The following is a 19,291-nucleotide window of genomic DNA, read 5'->3' on the forward strand; positions in this document are numbered from 1 at the left end:
TTCAACATTTCCAGCAATGTTCATGAAAGTAATTCCCCACTTAAGTCTTTAGTTTATGAAAATCAAATATAGCTTCACATGTTTAGAACATGTGCTTTATTGTGAAAATCTGAACAAAACAAAGGAAAACTAAACGTTAATTATTTGGGGGTAAGATTCAAGGTACAATAAAAATCTGAATACATGAATCTTAGGGATCCATCACATACAAATGGCAAGGCAGTAGATGTGGCTATCACAAGTTGGATGTGTTAACTTCTATAAATATTGACACATAGATTTTAATATAAAATAAAGTACAGTTTTTGAGTAAATGTGCATGTACCTTGAAGAACTACTGATAAGATCCAAATATCCTATCAGGTAGACAGAGGAGAATCACTGCTGCAGTGAAACTCCCAAGGTTCTCCGGAATATTTCAAAAGTAATTACTAAAGTTTCACCACAAAAGATGTACTACTTGGGGACCCTTAATCGACAGACCTTTTGGAAAAGCAAATGCAAAGGTTTCTGACAAATTCCTGCTAAGATGTTGTTGGTGATTGTCAGACCCACTTTCCTCTTGACCTGTTTTGAAGGACCTGGGCAGCTCACCAGATTGGAAGGTTACTGAAAGGAGGGCAGCTAGGTCCAATTTGGGTAGATTATGGGTGTGGACCCCAACTCGGGGCTCGAACCCATGACTGTGGATCAAGACCTGAGATGAGACCAAGAGTCAGACGCTTAACCAACTGAGCCACCCAGGCACCCCTATCACTCTTCTTTTCTAACATCCATTAAGGAAAATTGTTTTCCTTACTGTTAGTGACAAAACCCATAATATGGCATTTGCTTCAAGATTAGAATCGGGAAGGTGAAGAGTAGCAATTTCCCACAGATGCAGTACTGGTCTGTTTTCGTAAACAGAGCAAAGAAGAAACTTTAGGTGTTTCACATTTTTTTTAAAAAAGGCTAAAACAGACTCTCTGTTGGGCTGAGGGGGAAGCAGGCCTTTTTATGTTATTGTTCCTGGTTCCCTGCAGGCCTCCTGTATATTTCGTACTTGGATAACACCTCTGATAAAGGATTATAGAGTATCCTGGGCGAGGAGAAAAACATTGGTTAACAAATATAGGTAAAGGTCATCATGCCAAAATATAATAAAAATAATATGGAAAAGTGACCAAGAAAAAAAAAAAAGAAATGAGAACACAGCTATTTTAACAAAAAAGTCACAAAAGGTCACAAAATCCTCACAGCTTCTTGTGGGTTTATTGTTGTCATTGTTTTAATACAAAGCTGTTCCTCCAAAGAATACCTGGTTAGGAGCTATAATTTTTATTTAATAATTGTGGAACTTTCCTCCACTTCAAAAATTTAGGAGTTACAAAGTATATTTGTCAGTTATATGGTACCATATTGAACATGAGGAATTCTTAAAAACACAACATAAAATTCCCTATATGATAGCATACTTCCTACTCTGAGTTTAAGAGTGCGGTGTGTACATAGTCAATTAATTAAAGCCAAATTTCAGAGTAACAGTTTTTCCTTGTAATTTACAGAAAACTAGTTTTAAAAGGTATATGCACATGGTCTAGGGGCTAAGTTTATAATCAATTCCATCTAGACACTTAACCTGATGTTTTACCATAAGAAAAAGAAATGGCATTCTATTATCTCTCCTTTTATCAAGTCTGGTTTTTTGTTTTTTAGATGGGGGAGGGGGAGCGGACCAGAGGGAGAGGGAGAGAGAGAACTTCAAGCAGGCTCTACACCCAGCACAGAGCCTGATGAGGGGCTTCATCTCATAACCTGAGATCATGACCTGAGCCAAAATCAATGAGTCAGAGTTTAACCTACTGAGCTACCCAGGAGCCCCTGGGTGGGGGGAGGATTTGCTGCTTTTCCTTACTCTGGTTTGCTGTTTTTATTATTTTTGATGGTAACTCAGTACTTTGGCCCTAGACCAGATTTAGTAAAGTAGAACAAAAAGAGGAACCTTTAATTTTTCAACATATAAACTTCTATCATAACAGAAAGTTTTAAGAAACGGATTAAAACAAGTTTTAAGATCTGCATAATGTATATTTTTAATATGGTTCTCTTCCCTACCCTCTTTTGACAACTTAGCTGAACTGCCACATTCAAATTGATTATCTGCAATATGAAAATATATAAATATGCCTTAACTCATAATCTCAACATAATAGTAAAACTGATAAGACTAAGAAATAACTGAATTCTTAATAGCTTCAAGATTTTAAAATTCAAGTTGTATTGAATCTTTCCGTATCATTCTTGAATTCTGTCCCAACTGGAACAATATCCCAAGTATCATTAAGCATACCATAGAGTTAAAATAAAGCAATTAGAAGGCTCAATTTATCCTTCGTATATTTAGGTTTAACAGTAGACTGCTGACAACTTCACAGACTCCAGAGTTGAAACCCTAGCCTCTCCCTCAGATTTGTTATATCTTATTTTTAGATGTAATCACTTCCCTCCGGTAAATGGTTAGTGACCACACACGCAGGTCTGCACATGAGGAAACTAAAAAGGGAACCTTGCACTGTGAATCAGAGACACAAGACACAAGAAGAGCTCCCTGTCAGGCCATGCCCAGCATGTCATATTCTTCAATAATCCCTGTGGCAGTGCTGTGCTGACATTTTCAATTAATGCGAACGATACCTGAAGTTAAGCAATTTCCATGGCACGTTCAGTACGTGTTGCTTCAGGAACACTTTCTCTCAAATGGCCTGATAAAAATCAACTCTTCATTTTTGTCTGTATTAATTTCCCTCAGTGCTTCATATTATGTGAATCTTGTTAGAGTTCAGATTAATTTTGAATTCATACTTCTTAGAAAAATCTTTTAGAAAGATCAATTTGGTACAGTTAATTGGACCAGAATATATGCATTTCAGGAGTCCTACATACAATATAACCTGATTAAAGAATTGAAATACCAAAGCTGCAAAAGCAAAACATCCTGGGGAATCCCAAAATGGGGAAGTTTTAGTCACACAAGATGATTAAGTTCTAGAGATCTGCTGTGCAACATTGTACCTATAGTCAACAATACTGAATTACACACTTAGATATTTCTTAAGAGGGTAGATCTAATGTTAAGTGTCCCTACCACAATTTTTTTCAAAAGAGTTACTAGAGGCAAAAATAAAATAAAATAAAATAAGATAAAACAAAGGGAATCTGGTAGCATAAGATGCAAGATAACCAAGAAGGAAAAGGAAAAAAAGAAGAAAAAAAATGTCAATTAATTATTCCAAAAGTGAGTGTTTCTCCCAATGTCTTCATCAGACACATTGCATTAGATTCACCTGGGGAGCTTGTTAAAAATGTAAATTGCTGAATCCCACCCCAGCCTATCCTGCATAATGACAATCTCAGAGTGGGATTTAGGAATCAATACCCCAGATGATTTCTGTTCAAACTAAAATTGGAATTACATTTATTGTAGATCCTTCAAACATTATTAAGAACATTTATTATACACTAGCACGTCCCTAGAAACTGTGTCCTGCTCAACCAAAGATTCATTTTCCTTTCTAACCAAAGAAGTCCCATCCTCTCTGTGTAAGTTGCAAATCCCATTACCTACCAGTGTTCTTAAAAGGAGGAAACATAAAGAAATTAAGAGCTCAACATTATCAGAATGAACTCTCCTTGCCCTATGGACTTTCTTTTGTCATGAGTCAATTCTGATTTATTTCTCACTGAAGAAAGAAAGTGTTTCCCCCCAAAAAATATGACAGCCTCAGGATATCATTGATACAGTGGTAGAATATTCAAACTTTCACGTGGATTATTAGGAAATGCACCTCCTGCCAAATTAATATAAAAATCATAAAGACATAACGCTGAGAGACTAAGACTTGTTATATCTTTATAAGAGACTGTTTTGATTCTATGTGTGCTTCAAACTCAAAAGTCTCTACCAAGCTGTGTTTATACCTGCTTAGCAAAACTTATTAAAGATATATTCAAAAGAATAAGCACAATAAGACTCAGAGTTTCAGAATACATCATCATATGTGACCATCATCAGAACATATCTTATGTGATCCTTTGCATAGGAGAGTTGAAGTTTCTCTTTGCTTAGCAAATGTCTTCTCCAGTGTGTCTAGTTTGACTTAGAAGTACATCTAGATCAGTAATTTACAACTCAAAGTTCAAGAAAAGTTTTCCAAATTAGCCACATAATCATTTTTAAAAATCAGAGGTGAGAGTAAATGTTTCAAACTGCCTTCAAGCCATTTGGAAACATTTGTGAAGTTGATAATTTAACAATTGCAAATAAATATTATCTATTTAGTGCAAAAAGTGCTCTAACAACTGTTAATCTTTTGTTCATTTCATCTGAGATACTATAGAACTTACATATAATTAAACTACGTTTCTTTTTATATCTCCTATTCTGTTTTTCGCTTTTCCCTAATTAAGATTAGGTATGTTCCTGGTTAAACCTAATTAGCAATAGACTTATGTACTTCTAATTTGAATAACTTATAACAGAGGGGAAAAGGAGAAAAATACACACAGAGAATTATCCACACAAATTTATATTTATAAACATCAATGAGAGAAAAGAAAGTCTATTTAGACTGATATATATATACGGGGAAAATGAGGTAATTTTAGAAATTCTCAATGTGCAACATGAAAGGTCAATGGGGAAAAACAATGAATTATTTATTTTGTACTAGTAGATTTAATCTATGGCCTCCTCAACCCCAACAACTTATTTTAATGATTTTAAAAATAACCGAAAGGCTATAAATAACATTTAGTGACTGGACAAAAGAGGCGGTCTGGATACCTGACTTGTCCCTGACCGTCACGGAAATGGAAGCCGGAAGCAGAAGCATTGCCACCCAGAGCCATAGTTTCCAAGAGCCAGCATGCCTCATTGTGCCTCGAAACCATGTGAACAAGTGGCCACAGATCTGCAACAAAACAAAATATTGGAACTGAGCTTCCTGTATACGGTTCCTCTCATCATGATCTCTAGAAAACCCTCATCACCAAAGAGAACGCAATAGATTTTTACAATATATATAATTATATAATTGGATATACGATTATATATGTAATGATACATAATAACACAATATATACCTTAATGTGTATGAAAAAGCTCCAAAAATATTTTCTGATTAGTTCCTAATTATCAGTGTCCACAAAGCCTCTTATGCCTTAAATTTTCTCTTCCTAACATGTGTTTTAAAGCTATACCACTTAAAATGATTTTTGTGTGTATATATATATATTTCTAAATGCTGGTAAAACACACCTAACATAAAATCTACGATCTTTTTCAGTGGCATTAAGTACCTTCATATTATTGTGTGATCAACTACCATCCATAACTTCACATCTTGCAAAACTGAGATTCTATAACTATTAAACACTAACTTCCCATTTCTCCCTCCCCCAACCCCTGGAAACCGCCACTTTACTTTCTGTCTCTATGAATTTGACTACTCTAGGTACCTCATATGAGTGGAATCATACAGTATTTAACCTTTAGTGACTTTATTTCACTTAGCATAATGTCCCTAAGGTTCATCCATGTGGTAGCATGTGTCAGAATTTCCTTCCTTTTTAAAACTGAATAATATTGCACTGTATGTATATACTCTGTTTTGTTTATCCATTCATCTGTTGATGGACACTTGGGTTGCTTTTGACTATTGTGAATAATGCTGCTATAAACACAAATGAACAAATACCTGTTCAAGTCCCTGCTTTTAATTCTTTAGGGTACATACCCAGAAATGGAGTTAGTGGATCATATGAAAATTCTATTTTGAATTTTCTGAGTAATGAACATACTGTTTGCCATAGCAGCTGCACCATTTTATATTCCCACCAACAATGCACAACAATTCCAAATTCTCCACATCCTCATCAACATTATTAGTAGTAGTAGTATTTTTAATAGCAACCATCCTAATGGGTGCAAGATGGTATCTCATTGTGTTTTTTATTTTCATTTCCCTAAGGATTAGTGATGTTGAACATCTTTTCATATGTTTATTATCCATTTGCATATCTTCTTTGGAGAAATATCTATTGAAATCCTTTCCCCGTTTTTAAATCTGGTTTTCTGTTGTTGAATTTTAGGAGTTCTTTATATATTCTGGATATTTGCCCCTTTTCAGACATGATTTGCAAATATTTTCTTCCGTGTTGTGGGTTACCCCTTCACTCTCTTGATTGTGTCCTTTGCTGCAGTTTTTTTATTTGTATGTCATCCAATTTACCTATTTTTCTTCTAACCTGTTCTTTTGGTGTCATATACAATGATTTATATTTTTAAAATATAATCTTATTATTCACAATTCTATTTTCTCTTCTGAATATTAGTGTTACATATTTTGTCTCAACTGATATTACATTTTCTATAAACTTAACTATGTTGTTACTGGAACAATCACTGCTACTGGAGGGATTACTAGACACATGAAAAGCAATCTTTCCTTCTGTTCAAAGAGAAAAATGGATATACGCCATGCCTACCTCACCTGAGCCTACCACTGGCATCAGATTTAACAATGTGTTACCCTCCATAATCATTTGTCTTTCTAAATATAGACTACTACTTTATAGGTATTACAATAAAAGATTTAGTAAATAGAATCCCTATAATGGAAAACTTAAATATTACTTAAATTAATTTTTATAGTGAAATAACTAAACATGGAAATAAATTACAAGTAAAAATATAATGGCTCCTTCAGTGTATTTAACAATTGCAGTATTATTAGAATAGCTATTCTAAGACTTCTAAATATGCAAATAATATTGAATCATTTATTTGCTATCAAAGTTTACTCAAGAGTCAAATATAAAAGAGTCTATCATACCAATGTCTAAATGTTGTCAGTACACACTCTAGAAAAAAACCAAGGCCATCCTCTTTGGTATTCTGCATGTGCAAAATATCCTAAGATCAGCATTTTAAAATTAATTCAAGATTTTAGATATTTCTGGATGAATAGCTAAAAGCAGCAACTGCAATACTAAAATCGTATGTGCGATTCTAAATATCAAACATCTGGTTTTATGCCTTATTTCTTTTGAACTCTTTCATCTAGATATAGTCCTAATCCTCATATGACTTTGCAAACTTATCCTATTATTTCCAATCAGCTAGTAACTATTAAAGCAATTAATTTTATTTCAAATAAATGAACTCACAAATATTAATCTAATTATTGAAGAGATCCTTTGTTTGCAGTTTTAAGTAGCGATTTCTTATCTTCTAGAAATTTTTATTACTTAAAGGGATTTCAATTACTAAAACATAAACAAGAAAAAAAGAGTAAGTTTTACACTATTATAATCATTAAACATTCAATAAAAAATTACCATGCAAATAATCTTAAGGTACAGATGGATTAAATCAGAAAATTTTACCAAATATTTAAGCAGTAATTATCACTGAACTTTCACTTAAAAAATTTTTCAGAGAATAGGCAAAGAGAGTAAATCATTAAGTCAGCAAAATTATTACACCATACTCGACAATGATTTTTTTTTTTTTGACAATGATATTACAAGAAAAGAAAATCACAGGCAAATCTCTCTTGAACACAGATGCAAAACTGTCAACAAAATTTTTGCACAGTAAAGGAAACCATCAACAAAACAAAAAGGCAACCTACAGAACGGGAGAGGATATTTGAAATGATAGATCTGATAAAGGGTTAATATCCAAAATATATAAAGAACTCACACAGCTCAACACCAAGAAAACAAAAAAATGGAGTTAAAAAAATGGGCAGAAGACATGAAGAGACATTTTTCCGAAGCAACTCTTATTTAGAGTTGATAACTTAGCAGTGTAGTGTAGTGGTGGAAATCATGGTTTCATGTCCAGACTTTGTCACTTATGAACAAGTTATGTAATTTCACTAAGCCTTCATTTATTTACCTGAAAACTGATAATAACACTAGCAATAAATTATTTAACACCTGGGAAAAGCATAGTAAAGATCCTTGAACATATTAAGTATTCATAAAAATTACCTGCTATTATAATTGTTTGCTCTACATATTCACAAATAATAATAAATAAAAATGTAGTTATATTTATCTCCTAAGCCTGAGGTTGACATTGATATTTGGACAATGAGGAAATGCCGAAGCATCCTAGAAATTTATGTTCGTTGAAGCTTTGGTCCCTGTTATAGCAACAAAGAACCAGAGAGCTATACAACCATAAGCATATTAACTCAATCTTGAGGTCTCCCAACTGTTTCCTTGAGCCACTTAGAGATTGATAGCACTTAGCTTCAATCTCATTTATGCAAAATGTTTGAAGAAGATATTATGGATAGTTGACCAAATGTCCTAGTTACTGATGAATTGCCATTCCACCCTCCATTGAAATGTCTCTCACCAAGTTCAGCAAGAACTTGAAAGAAGAATCCTTTTCTCTCCCCATCTAATTCAACTTTTGGTGGTATTTCCAATAGCTGACCACTCCCTCCTTCTTGAAATCCTCACTCTCATTGGCTTCCCCGCCCTCACACTCTCTGGGATTTCCTTCTAAATCCCTTCTCAAATCTTGTTTCTACCTGATTTCTTAATCCTGGGATCTGTGAGCCCTCCTTGCCCAACTCTTTATAAGGACTCCTTAGGTGATCTCACCATTCTCTTCGCTTTAAACGTATCTGTCAGATAATTCTAAAATTTGTATGCCCAGTCCAATCTTCTCCAAACATTAGATTGTGTAGCCAGCTGTCTATTCTATATTCCCTCTTAGATGTTGCACAGACACCTGTAACTTATTATGTCCAAATTAAATGCCTGATTCCCAACCACAATGTACTCCTCTCATGCTCTTCCCAGTCTCAGTTAGCACCCACCAAAATGCTCAAACCAGGAACTCAAGCATCACACTGATGTTCCTGTCTTCCTCATCACCATCTCCCACATCCAGTCAGCAAGTCATATCAGTGTTACCTGCCCTCCATTCCTCTGCTGTAATCCTAGTTCAGGTTACCCTGGTTTAGACTCCTCAACAGCTTCCTAACTGGGCACTAGAGAGCTTTTCTTTAAAAAAAAAAGAATTTTTTTTTTTTGAGAGAGACAGAGCGCATGCCCGCACGAGTGGATGAGTTGGGGGAGGAGGGGCAGAGGGCGAAGCAGACTCCCCACTGAGCAGGGAGCCTGATGTGGGGCTCTATCCCAGGACCCTGGGATCATGATCTGAGCTGAAAGCAGACACTTAACCGAGTGACCCACCCAGGTGCCCTAGAGAGCTTTTCTTAAAATAAAAGGTGAATCATGGCACTCCCCTGCTTTTACCCTTTCATGGTTTCCCATTGTACTTCATATGTAATCCAAAAGCCTTTCTATGGCCTAGAAGCCCTGACTAAGCTAGCCCCTACCCCCTCTCCAGCCTCATTTGGTACTGTTCTCTTCACTGATGACCTAGTCCTCAAATTCCCTTGCTCTTTCCAAACTCAGGGCTTTTGTGCATGCTATTACCTCAACCTGGATAATGCTGGGTCCTGTTCATCCTACATCTCTCAATGTAAATGTTACTGTGTGGAAGAGCCCTTACCTGACAAAGAAGTATCCTCACCCCATTATTCTCCAGCTCAGACTATTTTGTCTGGACATACGTTAATAAACACAGTACATATGTTTATTGCCTCCAGTCAACCTTATGTTCCTTGAAGGCAGAGACTATGTCTGTCTTGTTCATCACCTTATCCTGGGCACCTAGCATAGTATCTGGAAAAGCAGGGGCTCAATAAATATTCTTTGAATTAAAAAAAGTAAGAGATTGCCAATTTCCAAATCTTGAGATACAGTAAAATATATTTATCTTTGAATCTGCAGTGATGATAATTTAGACTTTTATAATTCTTAAGGCATTTCAAGATCTTACAATATTTCAAGGACCATCATGAACATTCTTTCTTTTGATACATTTTATTATTTTTCTTTTTTTTTATTTTAATTCCAGTATAGTTAACATACAGTGTTATATTAGTTTCAGGTGTACATCTCTTTGCACATTTTAAAACATGTTTACTAGTTGAGGTTTCTGTTGTTTTGATCCTGATTAAGTATAGATGTACTCCACTCTGAACATTTTTTTTCCACTATGAACATTTGGTAAAGGTTTGGTAAAGGTAAAGGTAAACTTGGTAAAGATTTCAAAATAAATCCTTGTATATGTTTTTAAAAAATACCTTTTCCAGATCTTTAACCTCTGCTTCAGGCAGTTGAAAGGTTAGGAAAAACTTCCATTGGGGTCCTTCTGGACCTATCCTCCAGATCCTTCTCACTGTCCCCAGAACCCACTGATTTCAGGCTGCTTCTTTCTGTTCTGGACCCACCTCCAATGCTCTCCAGGAATTCTCAATTCTGGGCTTTGTCCACAACCTCCTTCATCATCAAAACTTGCCAATTTTCTATTTTGTCCCCTCAGATCCCAGCTAGATGACTACCAAAATAGTTTGATAAATTCAAGCCAACAGAGGTGCCTGGGTGGCTCAGTTGTTAAATGTCTGTCTTCAGCTCAGATCATGAGCCCAGGGTCCTGGGTTCGAGCCTGCAGTGGGCTCCCCGCTCCATGGGAAGCCTGCTTCTCCCTCTCCCACTCCCCCTGCTTGTGTTCCCTCTCTCGCTGTGTCTCTCTCTGTCAAATAAATAAACAAGATCTTAAAATAAATAAATAAATAAATTCAAGCCAACATTGTCACAATTTAATGTGTTGCTCTTCCCGGGTAAGATTTAAATGTTAACACAGACCTTCAATGCTTTCCCAGTGAATCGACCAATGAAGAACCTCAGAATAATATATATGGATGCTGAGGTTACTGACGGCCTCAAATCATTTTTTTGTACAAATATGGCTCATGATACATTTTAAGAAGGACATGGGGAATACTGGTTACACATGTTCTCATTTTCTGAAGCAGAATTTCTTTTATATGTGGTATTTATTGAGAGGCAAGCATGTCTGCCCCTAACAGGAGCAGGGTATAGGGCAAGAGATCCATATACTGTATGTTTAAATATAATAAAGCTAATAAAACTAAGAAGAAATGTGCTTTATCCTTTTATCTTGGCAAGTATACCTTCACAAAGACCTGAAAGCCCAAGTCAAATTTAGAACTGAACATAGCAGGCTGCAAAGGATGAACCAGTCTCTGGGCTGGACCAAAGCTCTTCTCTCATTTTTTCCCATTCTCGCCTTGGTCTGCACCATGAGGAGCCTCACCCACATGTATGGGAACATACCAGCAAATCTAAGCTCTGTCCACAATAGTGGCAAGCAGTCACTCCTTGATACCCACTGGGGCCTACAAGTGTTCCTACCAGTAACTTGGTCTGCCCTTAGGAAGATGAACCCAAGGAAGAAGTCTGCCAGGTCCTGTAAGAGGACTAAGAGTCACTTGGTCAGGGAACTTCAGGATCTTCCCAGAGCCTCATCAAGCAGCTTGGGCTTTGGGTGGACAGGTACCCTTAACTCTGTGGATTCCTAACCCTGAGAGCAGGAGCACATCCAGAGCGAGGCCATATAAAGGCCTTCCAAAATGTAAGGCCCAGAGCAGGGACCTTGTTGCCTGGGCCTAAGGGTAGTACAGAAGACAAGTATCAGGTCCCCATTCTACAGATATGAAAACTCAAAGATCATAGAGAAGATCCCAGAGCCTGAGATCTAAGTCCAGTTCTTCTTGCCTAAGAAGCCAGTGCTGTTACACCATCAGGATGTGGGATAGACCTATCATATCCCTTTACACTTCTTCTAAATTTTCAGCTACTCTCTATCAAGATGCTAGCCAGACCCAGGCAGTTCCTTCCCAGCACTACAAAGGACCAAAGTCATAACTGTGAACGTGCCCAGTACCGGCAGTCTTGAGCAGACAACAGTGCTGGGGCCTATGAACTCTAAAATCAACCAGAGAGTCCTGTCTATAACTGATTTCTCATTGCCATGACAACAAAGAGATAAAGGCTGCCTGAAGGTCTATCTATAACCTCTACTTCTAACCCATTATTCTCACCATCCTTGGCCAACTGGAATAGTTTTAGATATTGGTTGGGGCAAGGTAATTAAAAAGGAAAGTCACTATCCCTTAACTTACCCTTATTCAGTGCTTGAAAACCTATGAGGCAACTATCAAAATATTTTAATTAGGACATGGATTTTTAAAAATTCCTTATTAATCTAAATTCATGTACAGCGAGCACAAAAAGGACAGAAAAGAACTGTGGAAAAACCTTAATCTTTCATTTCATCCATACAATGAGACTCCTACTATGAGCCATGGGGGGGAGACAACAGTCATTGGGGATATAGCAGGGAACCAAACAGAGGAAGTCCTTGGTGTCACTCTGGTCAGGGAAACCAAAAACAAACAAGCACATACTTTATCTTTGCGAGATAGACAATAGGAAGTAAAGGAAAGCAGAGTGAGTAGAATGATGAGACAGCAGGCTTGCTAAATAAGATGGTCAGGTACGTCTTAGCACAAGTTTTTGAGTAAACCAAAACAAACCAAACCAAATCTGCCAACGGAACATGAATCGTTTTACTGTTATGCCATCTAACATTTTATAATGCTCACTCTGCGTCTTTGAAATTTGGTATTAGGTAAAGGGTCAGAACATTAGAGTTAAGACAGAAATAGAAAATAACATGGGAAAGAAAATGAAAGAGGCAAAGGGAGAAAATAGAGAAAGAGTCCTAATTTGCTTTATGTGGATTATTAAATGAGCAACACCACATTTCAACTTTCAGAAAAGTAAATTTGATTTGTCAAGTGACTGAAAGAACACATGTTTTCAGAGTATTCATTATAAATAGAATTGCTGTGTGACTGGGTAGGGGATCAATTCTTAAATCGAACCTCTTGACTACCCTCCAATATGCCTGTATGTAACTCCAAGAAAATCTGGCCATAGTATTATGAAGTCACACATCTTGTAAATAAGCAAAAACAACAGGTGGTACACATCTGTTCTTTTACCAATCTTTAGAATCTATCTTTAGTGAAGCTACAACAGAGTCTATAAACTATTGGAGAAAACCAGCTGAAAAGCCATGCCTATAGAGCTAAATTCCAAGCCAATAATAGAACAAAAATTCCCAAGAGCTCAGGACTAGATCTAGCATTATTTCATAATTTTATCATTGACTACAGCAATGAAATTGAAGATAGTTTGCAGAAGTCTGTTGCAGCTTCAGCAAGGGTTCTGCCCTCATTATAATCTACAGAAAGCCCTTGACCTTTATATTTTAATTACAGGCATCATATTTAACTTAAGAACCTAAATTAGAAATTTCAAAATCCTCTTCAACTCATTCTTTACCCCTCCTATATCAAACCTCTATCAAGTCTATCAAATCTACCTTTAAAAATTTCCTTTGAATCCATACCAACTTCTTCATCCTTACAAAAACTAACTTACCTCCTTACCATTTCTAATCTGTAAAAGTGCAGCAGACTCCTAACTACATTCCTTTCCTTCCGTCTGGTTCCCCTTGATTCTATCTCCCTACTGTTCTAGAATTCTATAGCAGCGATCTAATCAAGTTAGTGTTCTGCTTTATTAATATCTCCTGGTGGTTTTTCATTGGCCATTTCTAAGGGAAGCTCTCAAGGCTCTTTCACAGTGGGGTCCTCAACTCGTCTGACCAGTCTCGTGGCCTGCTACCTCCTTCCAAACAAACTTTACACCATCAAACTCTTCACAATTCCCCAAATGTGCCATGCTTCGCACATGCGGTTTGGGCTATCGGGATGTCCTTCCAATTCTCTTTCCAACTGGTGATCATTTACTCTGCCTTCTACATGCAGTTCAAATGCCATGTCCTCTATGAAGTCTGCAAGAGCCATCACAGAGTTCATTTACTCACTGCCTTGCAATCCAATGGAGCTCAGTACCCACCTCTGCTTCAGCCTGGTCTACACAGCATTTTAATAACCTGTGTGCATTCTGTCTCTTCTCTATACTGAACATCTTGTAGAAAAAAAGTATTTTATCATTTGTGTTTTGTTCAAACATTAAATAATGTTTAAACACGGCATTTAGTAGGTGCCTACTTGATCAATTTGTAGGATGAATATAGTCTAAGACAACACATTTCCAAAATTAAACAAATGGAGGTTCAAACTGTTAAGTAATATATCCAGATATGGACTTAACATTCACAGAAGATATAGGTGGAGAATTATTACTAAAAGTAGGCTCAGTGAACATAATTTCAGTTATTTAATGAGATGCACAAAAGATAATACTACTGAATTTTTCTTCCATCACAGAAAATATATCCCCTGGTTCTCAATGTTTATAAACCTCTAAAACTGATCAATTCTATCACATTTTCCCAAACTTCTATGTTATTTCTCCTGACACTTCAAAACTAGTGCCTACTTCCCAGAGGGTCTCCAACCTCAGGTTCCCTTTGAACGTGCTTAACTGATTCTCTTCACCCTCGACAACTTGTTTTATTGATTCACTTCTCTGACCTATCGTCTCCATCAACTTTTTTTGGTACCATTCTCAACTTCCATCATTATGAATGACCTACATTTTTTCGGATTTCCATTCTCTAGCTTCATTTTCACAGATATATCTGTATCAGTGATCCAACACCACTTAAAATTTTAAATTAACATAGACGTATATATTTTCCTTATGTATCAAGTTTTCCTAATTTTCCTACTTGAAGGGCTCTGCTAACTTTATGATCTAATAATCTTACAATCTCATGATTATTTTTGATCTCTCTCAAAGAGAGGTAACAAGACCCTGTGGGCTTCACAAATATCATGGGGTATCATGGGTCAGGCCTATTATTCCCACTCTCACATTTGCCACCTATCAATTTCCAAACTCAATATGGAACTTCCTCACCTGATTATCTCACTAAAGACCTACAAAATAACACCGTAAAAAGCCCCTTGCCTCTCAGTTTCTCCTTTCGGATCTCTCCTTGGCAAGTGCTATCTGCTCTCCTCATCTCCGATTTCATCCCAGCTTGGATTCTCTGTCTTACCAAGCACATGACTGCTCACTCCCACCCCTAAGCCTGCACACATGCCATTCCTTCTGGATGGAATGCCCTCTCTCTTGCTCTCTTCTGCTAAGCCTCTTTATTCTCTGCCTCTTTAAGATACATGACCTTAATGCAGCCTGCCTCGAATAATCCAACTCCAATCCCATTCATTCTATTTTTTTTCAGCATCCTTTCCAGGTTATATATTAGCATCTCTCTAGCCCTGCTAATTTGTATTCCTGCTAATTTTTCATTTTCACTTGAATTTGTATTTATGATGTCAATTGTTTTTGTTTTGTTTTTATTTAAATTCAATCAGCCAACATATAGTAAATCATTAGTTATAGATGTAGAGTTCAATAATTCATCAGTTGCATATAACACCCAGTGCTCATTACATCACGTGCCCTCCTTAATGCCCCTCACCCAGTTACCCCATCCCCCCACCCATCTCCCCTCCAGCAACCCTCAGTTTGTTTCCTACAGTTAAGAGTCTCTCGTGGGGGCGCCTGGGTGGCTCAGTCGTTAAGCGTCTGCCTTCGGCTCAGGTCATGATCCCAGGGTCCTGGGATCGAGTCCCACATCGGGCTCCCTGCTCGGCGGGAGGCCTGCTTCTCCCTCTCCCACTCCCCCTGCTTGTGTTCCTGCTCTCGCTACCTCTCTGTCAAATAAATAAATAAAATCTTTAAAAAAAAAAAAAAAAAAAGAGTCTCTCGTGGTTTTTCTCCCTCTCTGATGACTTCCCATTCAATTTTCCCTCCCTTCCCCTATGATCCTCTATGCTGTTTCTTATATTCCACAAATGAGTGAAACCATATAATTGTCTTTCTTTGATTGACTTACTTCACTCAGCGTAATACCCTCCATCTCCATCCACATCCATGTACAACTATGGTTTCTATTTCCATATGTTCTCTTGCCTCTAAAACCATCCACTCCGTGTACCCACTGGGCATTATTGCCTGCTGGGGAAAAAACAAACTACAATTTCAACAGGAGAGATTAAACAGAAGGACCATAAAGTAGATGGAAATTTTCTGTTTCTGGAGAATACAATGGGCTTCTATCTGTTTTAGATGGTTTCCTTGGATGACAATGATTCGGATACAGAGATAATGTCCTAACTGTGATAATAATCACATTTGGTTTTCTTTCACCTTTTCAGTTTTTCCCTGACCTTTTCATATCAGGTTCAGGCTCACTCCCCTGCTCTATCACTACATCTTCTCCCTCTTTCCCAGGAAACCCCACTTAGGTGCCTAGCCAGTTTGAGGGATCAGACTGGACAGAACCTCATGGAAGCACGTGCCAGTAACTTCCTCCATTTTCTATCCCCTAGGGAGAGAATAAACTGTTGTACCCCGGGATCCCCTTCCTCTTTTCCAACCTGAAGAGATATTCCCACTCAAAGAACCCTGTCAACCCTCCTCAGGAAATTTTAGGTACATTTTGCACCATCTGAACATCTAAACATCTCAATTCCTCCTTTGCAGGCACATATCCAAAAATCTCTACTTAGAGTCCTACAGCTCTCTCCTCACGCACCAGCAAGGAGATGCTGGAAACCACACATTTGAGGGGTTTGTTTTGTTTTGTTTTGTTTTGTTTTATCTCTTTAAAAATGACAGTCCTGCTTGGTTTGGACTGAGAATAATCAGTGCCATTGCTCTTTCACTTTTTGTTGGGGGTGGGGGTGGGGGTAGGGAAAGATGTTGGAGTGGTTTTATTTCATCCCCTCCATTATCAAGCAGATATAAATTCCTCTTGAGGGTCCCGAACCGCCCCCCCCCCCCGCCCTTCTTGTTTCTCCTCAGACTTCTCCTCCAAGCAGAAGATGGGACCAAGCCCTCTTGGAATTGTGAATGGAAGGAGGCAGCACAAGTGTTTCCTTTACCCTTGCACTCCCCAGCCTCAAGCCGGGGCTCATGATCACTCGCTGCTGCAATTCCTGGATGGTTCAATTAAAACTCTCCGCATTTTCAGGGTTCTGGGTTCCCCTCTTTTGGATCCCCAGCCCACTGTGCCCTGAGGCCGGCAATGAGTTCTGATACCCTGTTTCTCTCCATTTCCCAACCTCTCTGTGCCTCTGGGGCTCCTGCAACCTGCCTGCCCACCCCGACTCGCCTGCTGTCTCCCTCCCTCACCCTACACGCGGCAGGTTTCGCTTACACGCCCGCCTGCTCAGAAGGAGCTAGCGTGCCCGGCGGCCGCGGCGCGCTTGGTTCCGCGCCAACAAACTTCTTCGGGACCCCGCAGTGCCCTAGCGGGCTGCGCTGCGCCGCGCCGCCTCCCTGCTCACGGCCGCGGTGGCGTCGGCGCCGGCGCGCTGACGGCGGTGGCGGCTGGATCTCGCAGCCAAGGCGGCGGAGGCGGGGGCCGCGTTCTCCGAGCGCCGGGACCGGGACGTCCCCGCGGCGGCGGCGGCGGCTGCAGGGACGGCGGGGACGGCGGCTGCGCTCGGTGGGGCCGCGCTGCGCAGGCTGCAGGGTAATTAAGGAGCCACACCGGCCGCCGCGAGACTAGCCGGGGCTGGGGGAGGCCGGAGTGCCGGGATCCCCGCCCGCGCAGTCCTGCGGAGCAGCGCTTGGGAGAAATACCCGCATGTCGGAATAAGTAACCCCCGACCCGAGAGCGAGGCGCCGGAACCTCGCGTCTTCCAGTTTATACCCCTTAACTGTCTCCTCGCTTCCAATGGGTAACGTCTCTAGATGTAGACCAAAAATACGATCTAACGGCATGCATTTATATTGAGTTTATTTGTTCTGTGCATTTAACCCCATGGATATTTTTTTTTCTTCTGTATTTGATGTCTGTTCTCACCCGCATCAGCAGTGCTCATAGCTCTCCTTTACAAACACACGTAGCCAGAAAAACCACCTAGAACTAAAGTATAAGGCATAAAGCCTGCATTACGTGAACATCTGAACACGAACTACATTCTATGTAGCATATTAAAGTGGCCATATCGTGCCAAACGTTCTTGGTCCCATCATTAAGCTACCTATGGGAATGCGTAATTGCAGGTGTGCATTATTTATCTACCAAAACATATTTAGCTGTAAAGCACAGTTTTTACATTTTCTTGAAAAGCAGATGCACGCAAATGACCAGCAACATGAGCAGATGACATAGACCCGGCATGTGTGCGGCCCGGCAAGTGAAAGGGCCGGTGGCAAAGCTGCGCAGCTTACCTTGAATGTGTGTTTGAGCCCCTCAGAGGCGCAGTGGACTCCGGCCCGGGCTGCCGCACCGCCGAGGAGTGGCCCGAGTGAGCTCCCTGCGAGTGGGGAAGGGGGACGCATCTCTGCCCTTATTAGTCTCTCCCAGTGTGACCCTCCCACTCGACGAGGACGGAGGACTCCGCAAGACAGGACTCCGCCAACTCGTGCACAGGTTTTCCTTAATTACAACAATGTCGCCTTGCAGCTAGGAATAATGCCTTTCAGGTTTATGCTTTATTAGCACTTTCACAGATAGAATGACTGTTGGTTGCAGGTGCTAGAGTTCCTCACTTTGATTATGAAGTGTCTTCCAAGTATTTGTATGTGGCACACATTCACAGGTAGATAACTGGCTTTTTAAGTTGAGCTAAAAAGCGGTATCATTTGTGTTTCATTTTTCACTTTTATGTCAGGAGTTTATAAAAGTTAATCAAGAGAGCCTTCCCGCCTTCTAATGTTCATGTGTACAGGTTTGTGTGGCATGATTTGTCTCAGAGTACACAAAATTATTTTGTGATTTTAAGTATTATGTCTTTCCATGGATTGGTGCTACAAATCCTGGGTTTTGAACTCTGGGATCCCTTTGAACATGTGAAGGTAACATTTTTCTGCAGATCTCCGTGTAGGTATTTGTGTGTGTGCGCGCATGTGTATACACATGTGTATACACACATGCACACACACATATAGTGGGTATATATGTATATCTGTAGGCATATATACATATTGTGTGTGTGTGTATATATATGTACATACATATATACACCCACGCACATATACATATATTTGAAAGAAAAACAAAACCATTATAGAATTCAGAAAAATAATCAGGCATCAGAAAATGGATAAATTGGTTTAATGTTCTTTAGTTCAGTATTGCCATAGTTGGGGAAGTATTATAAATTATGTTACTGATCCATAATAATGAAAATCAGTAAGCTTAAAAGTTACCTTAAACCAGAGAAATATGCTTCACGTGTCAGGGCTCACAGATCAGATCATAAATAAAATTAGGCTGGCAGGGGCGCCTGGG

At 38.9% G+C, this 19,291-nt stretch overlaps 1 protein-coding gene across 2 annotated transcripts in view; it reads right to left on the minus strand.

Moving 5' to 3' along the window:
• The window catches only part of COL19A1 (collagen type XIX alpha 1 chain), a 327,156-nt gene extending 308,625 nt beyond the window's left edge, over positions 1 to 18,531 (minus strand). For both annotated transcript variants that reach the window (XM_078055163.1, XM_078055162.1), the window contains exons 1-2: positions 18,229 to 18,531; positions 4,823 to 4,949 (exon numbers count right to left, since the gene is read on the minus strand). In XM_078055163.1, coding sequence (XP_077911289.1) covers positions 4,823 to 4,949; positions 18,229 to 18,339 — 238 coding nt within the window. In that variant the 5' untranslated portion in view covers positions 18,340 to 18,531. The remainder of the gene's footprint in view (positions 1 to 4,822; positions 4,950 to 18,228) is intronic.
• Between the last annotated feature and the right edge of the window lie 760 nt (positions 18,532 to 19,291).

This window comes from Halichoerus grypus, chromosome 9 (genome assembly GCF_964656455.1).
Source record: "Halichoerus grypus chromosome 9, mHalGry1.hap1.1, whole genome shotgun sequence".
In the NCBI taxonomy this organism is placed as follows: Eukaryota; Metazoa; Chordata; class Mammalia; order Carnivora; family Phocidae; genus Halichoerus; species Halichoerus grypus.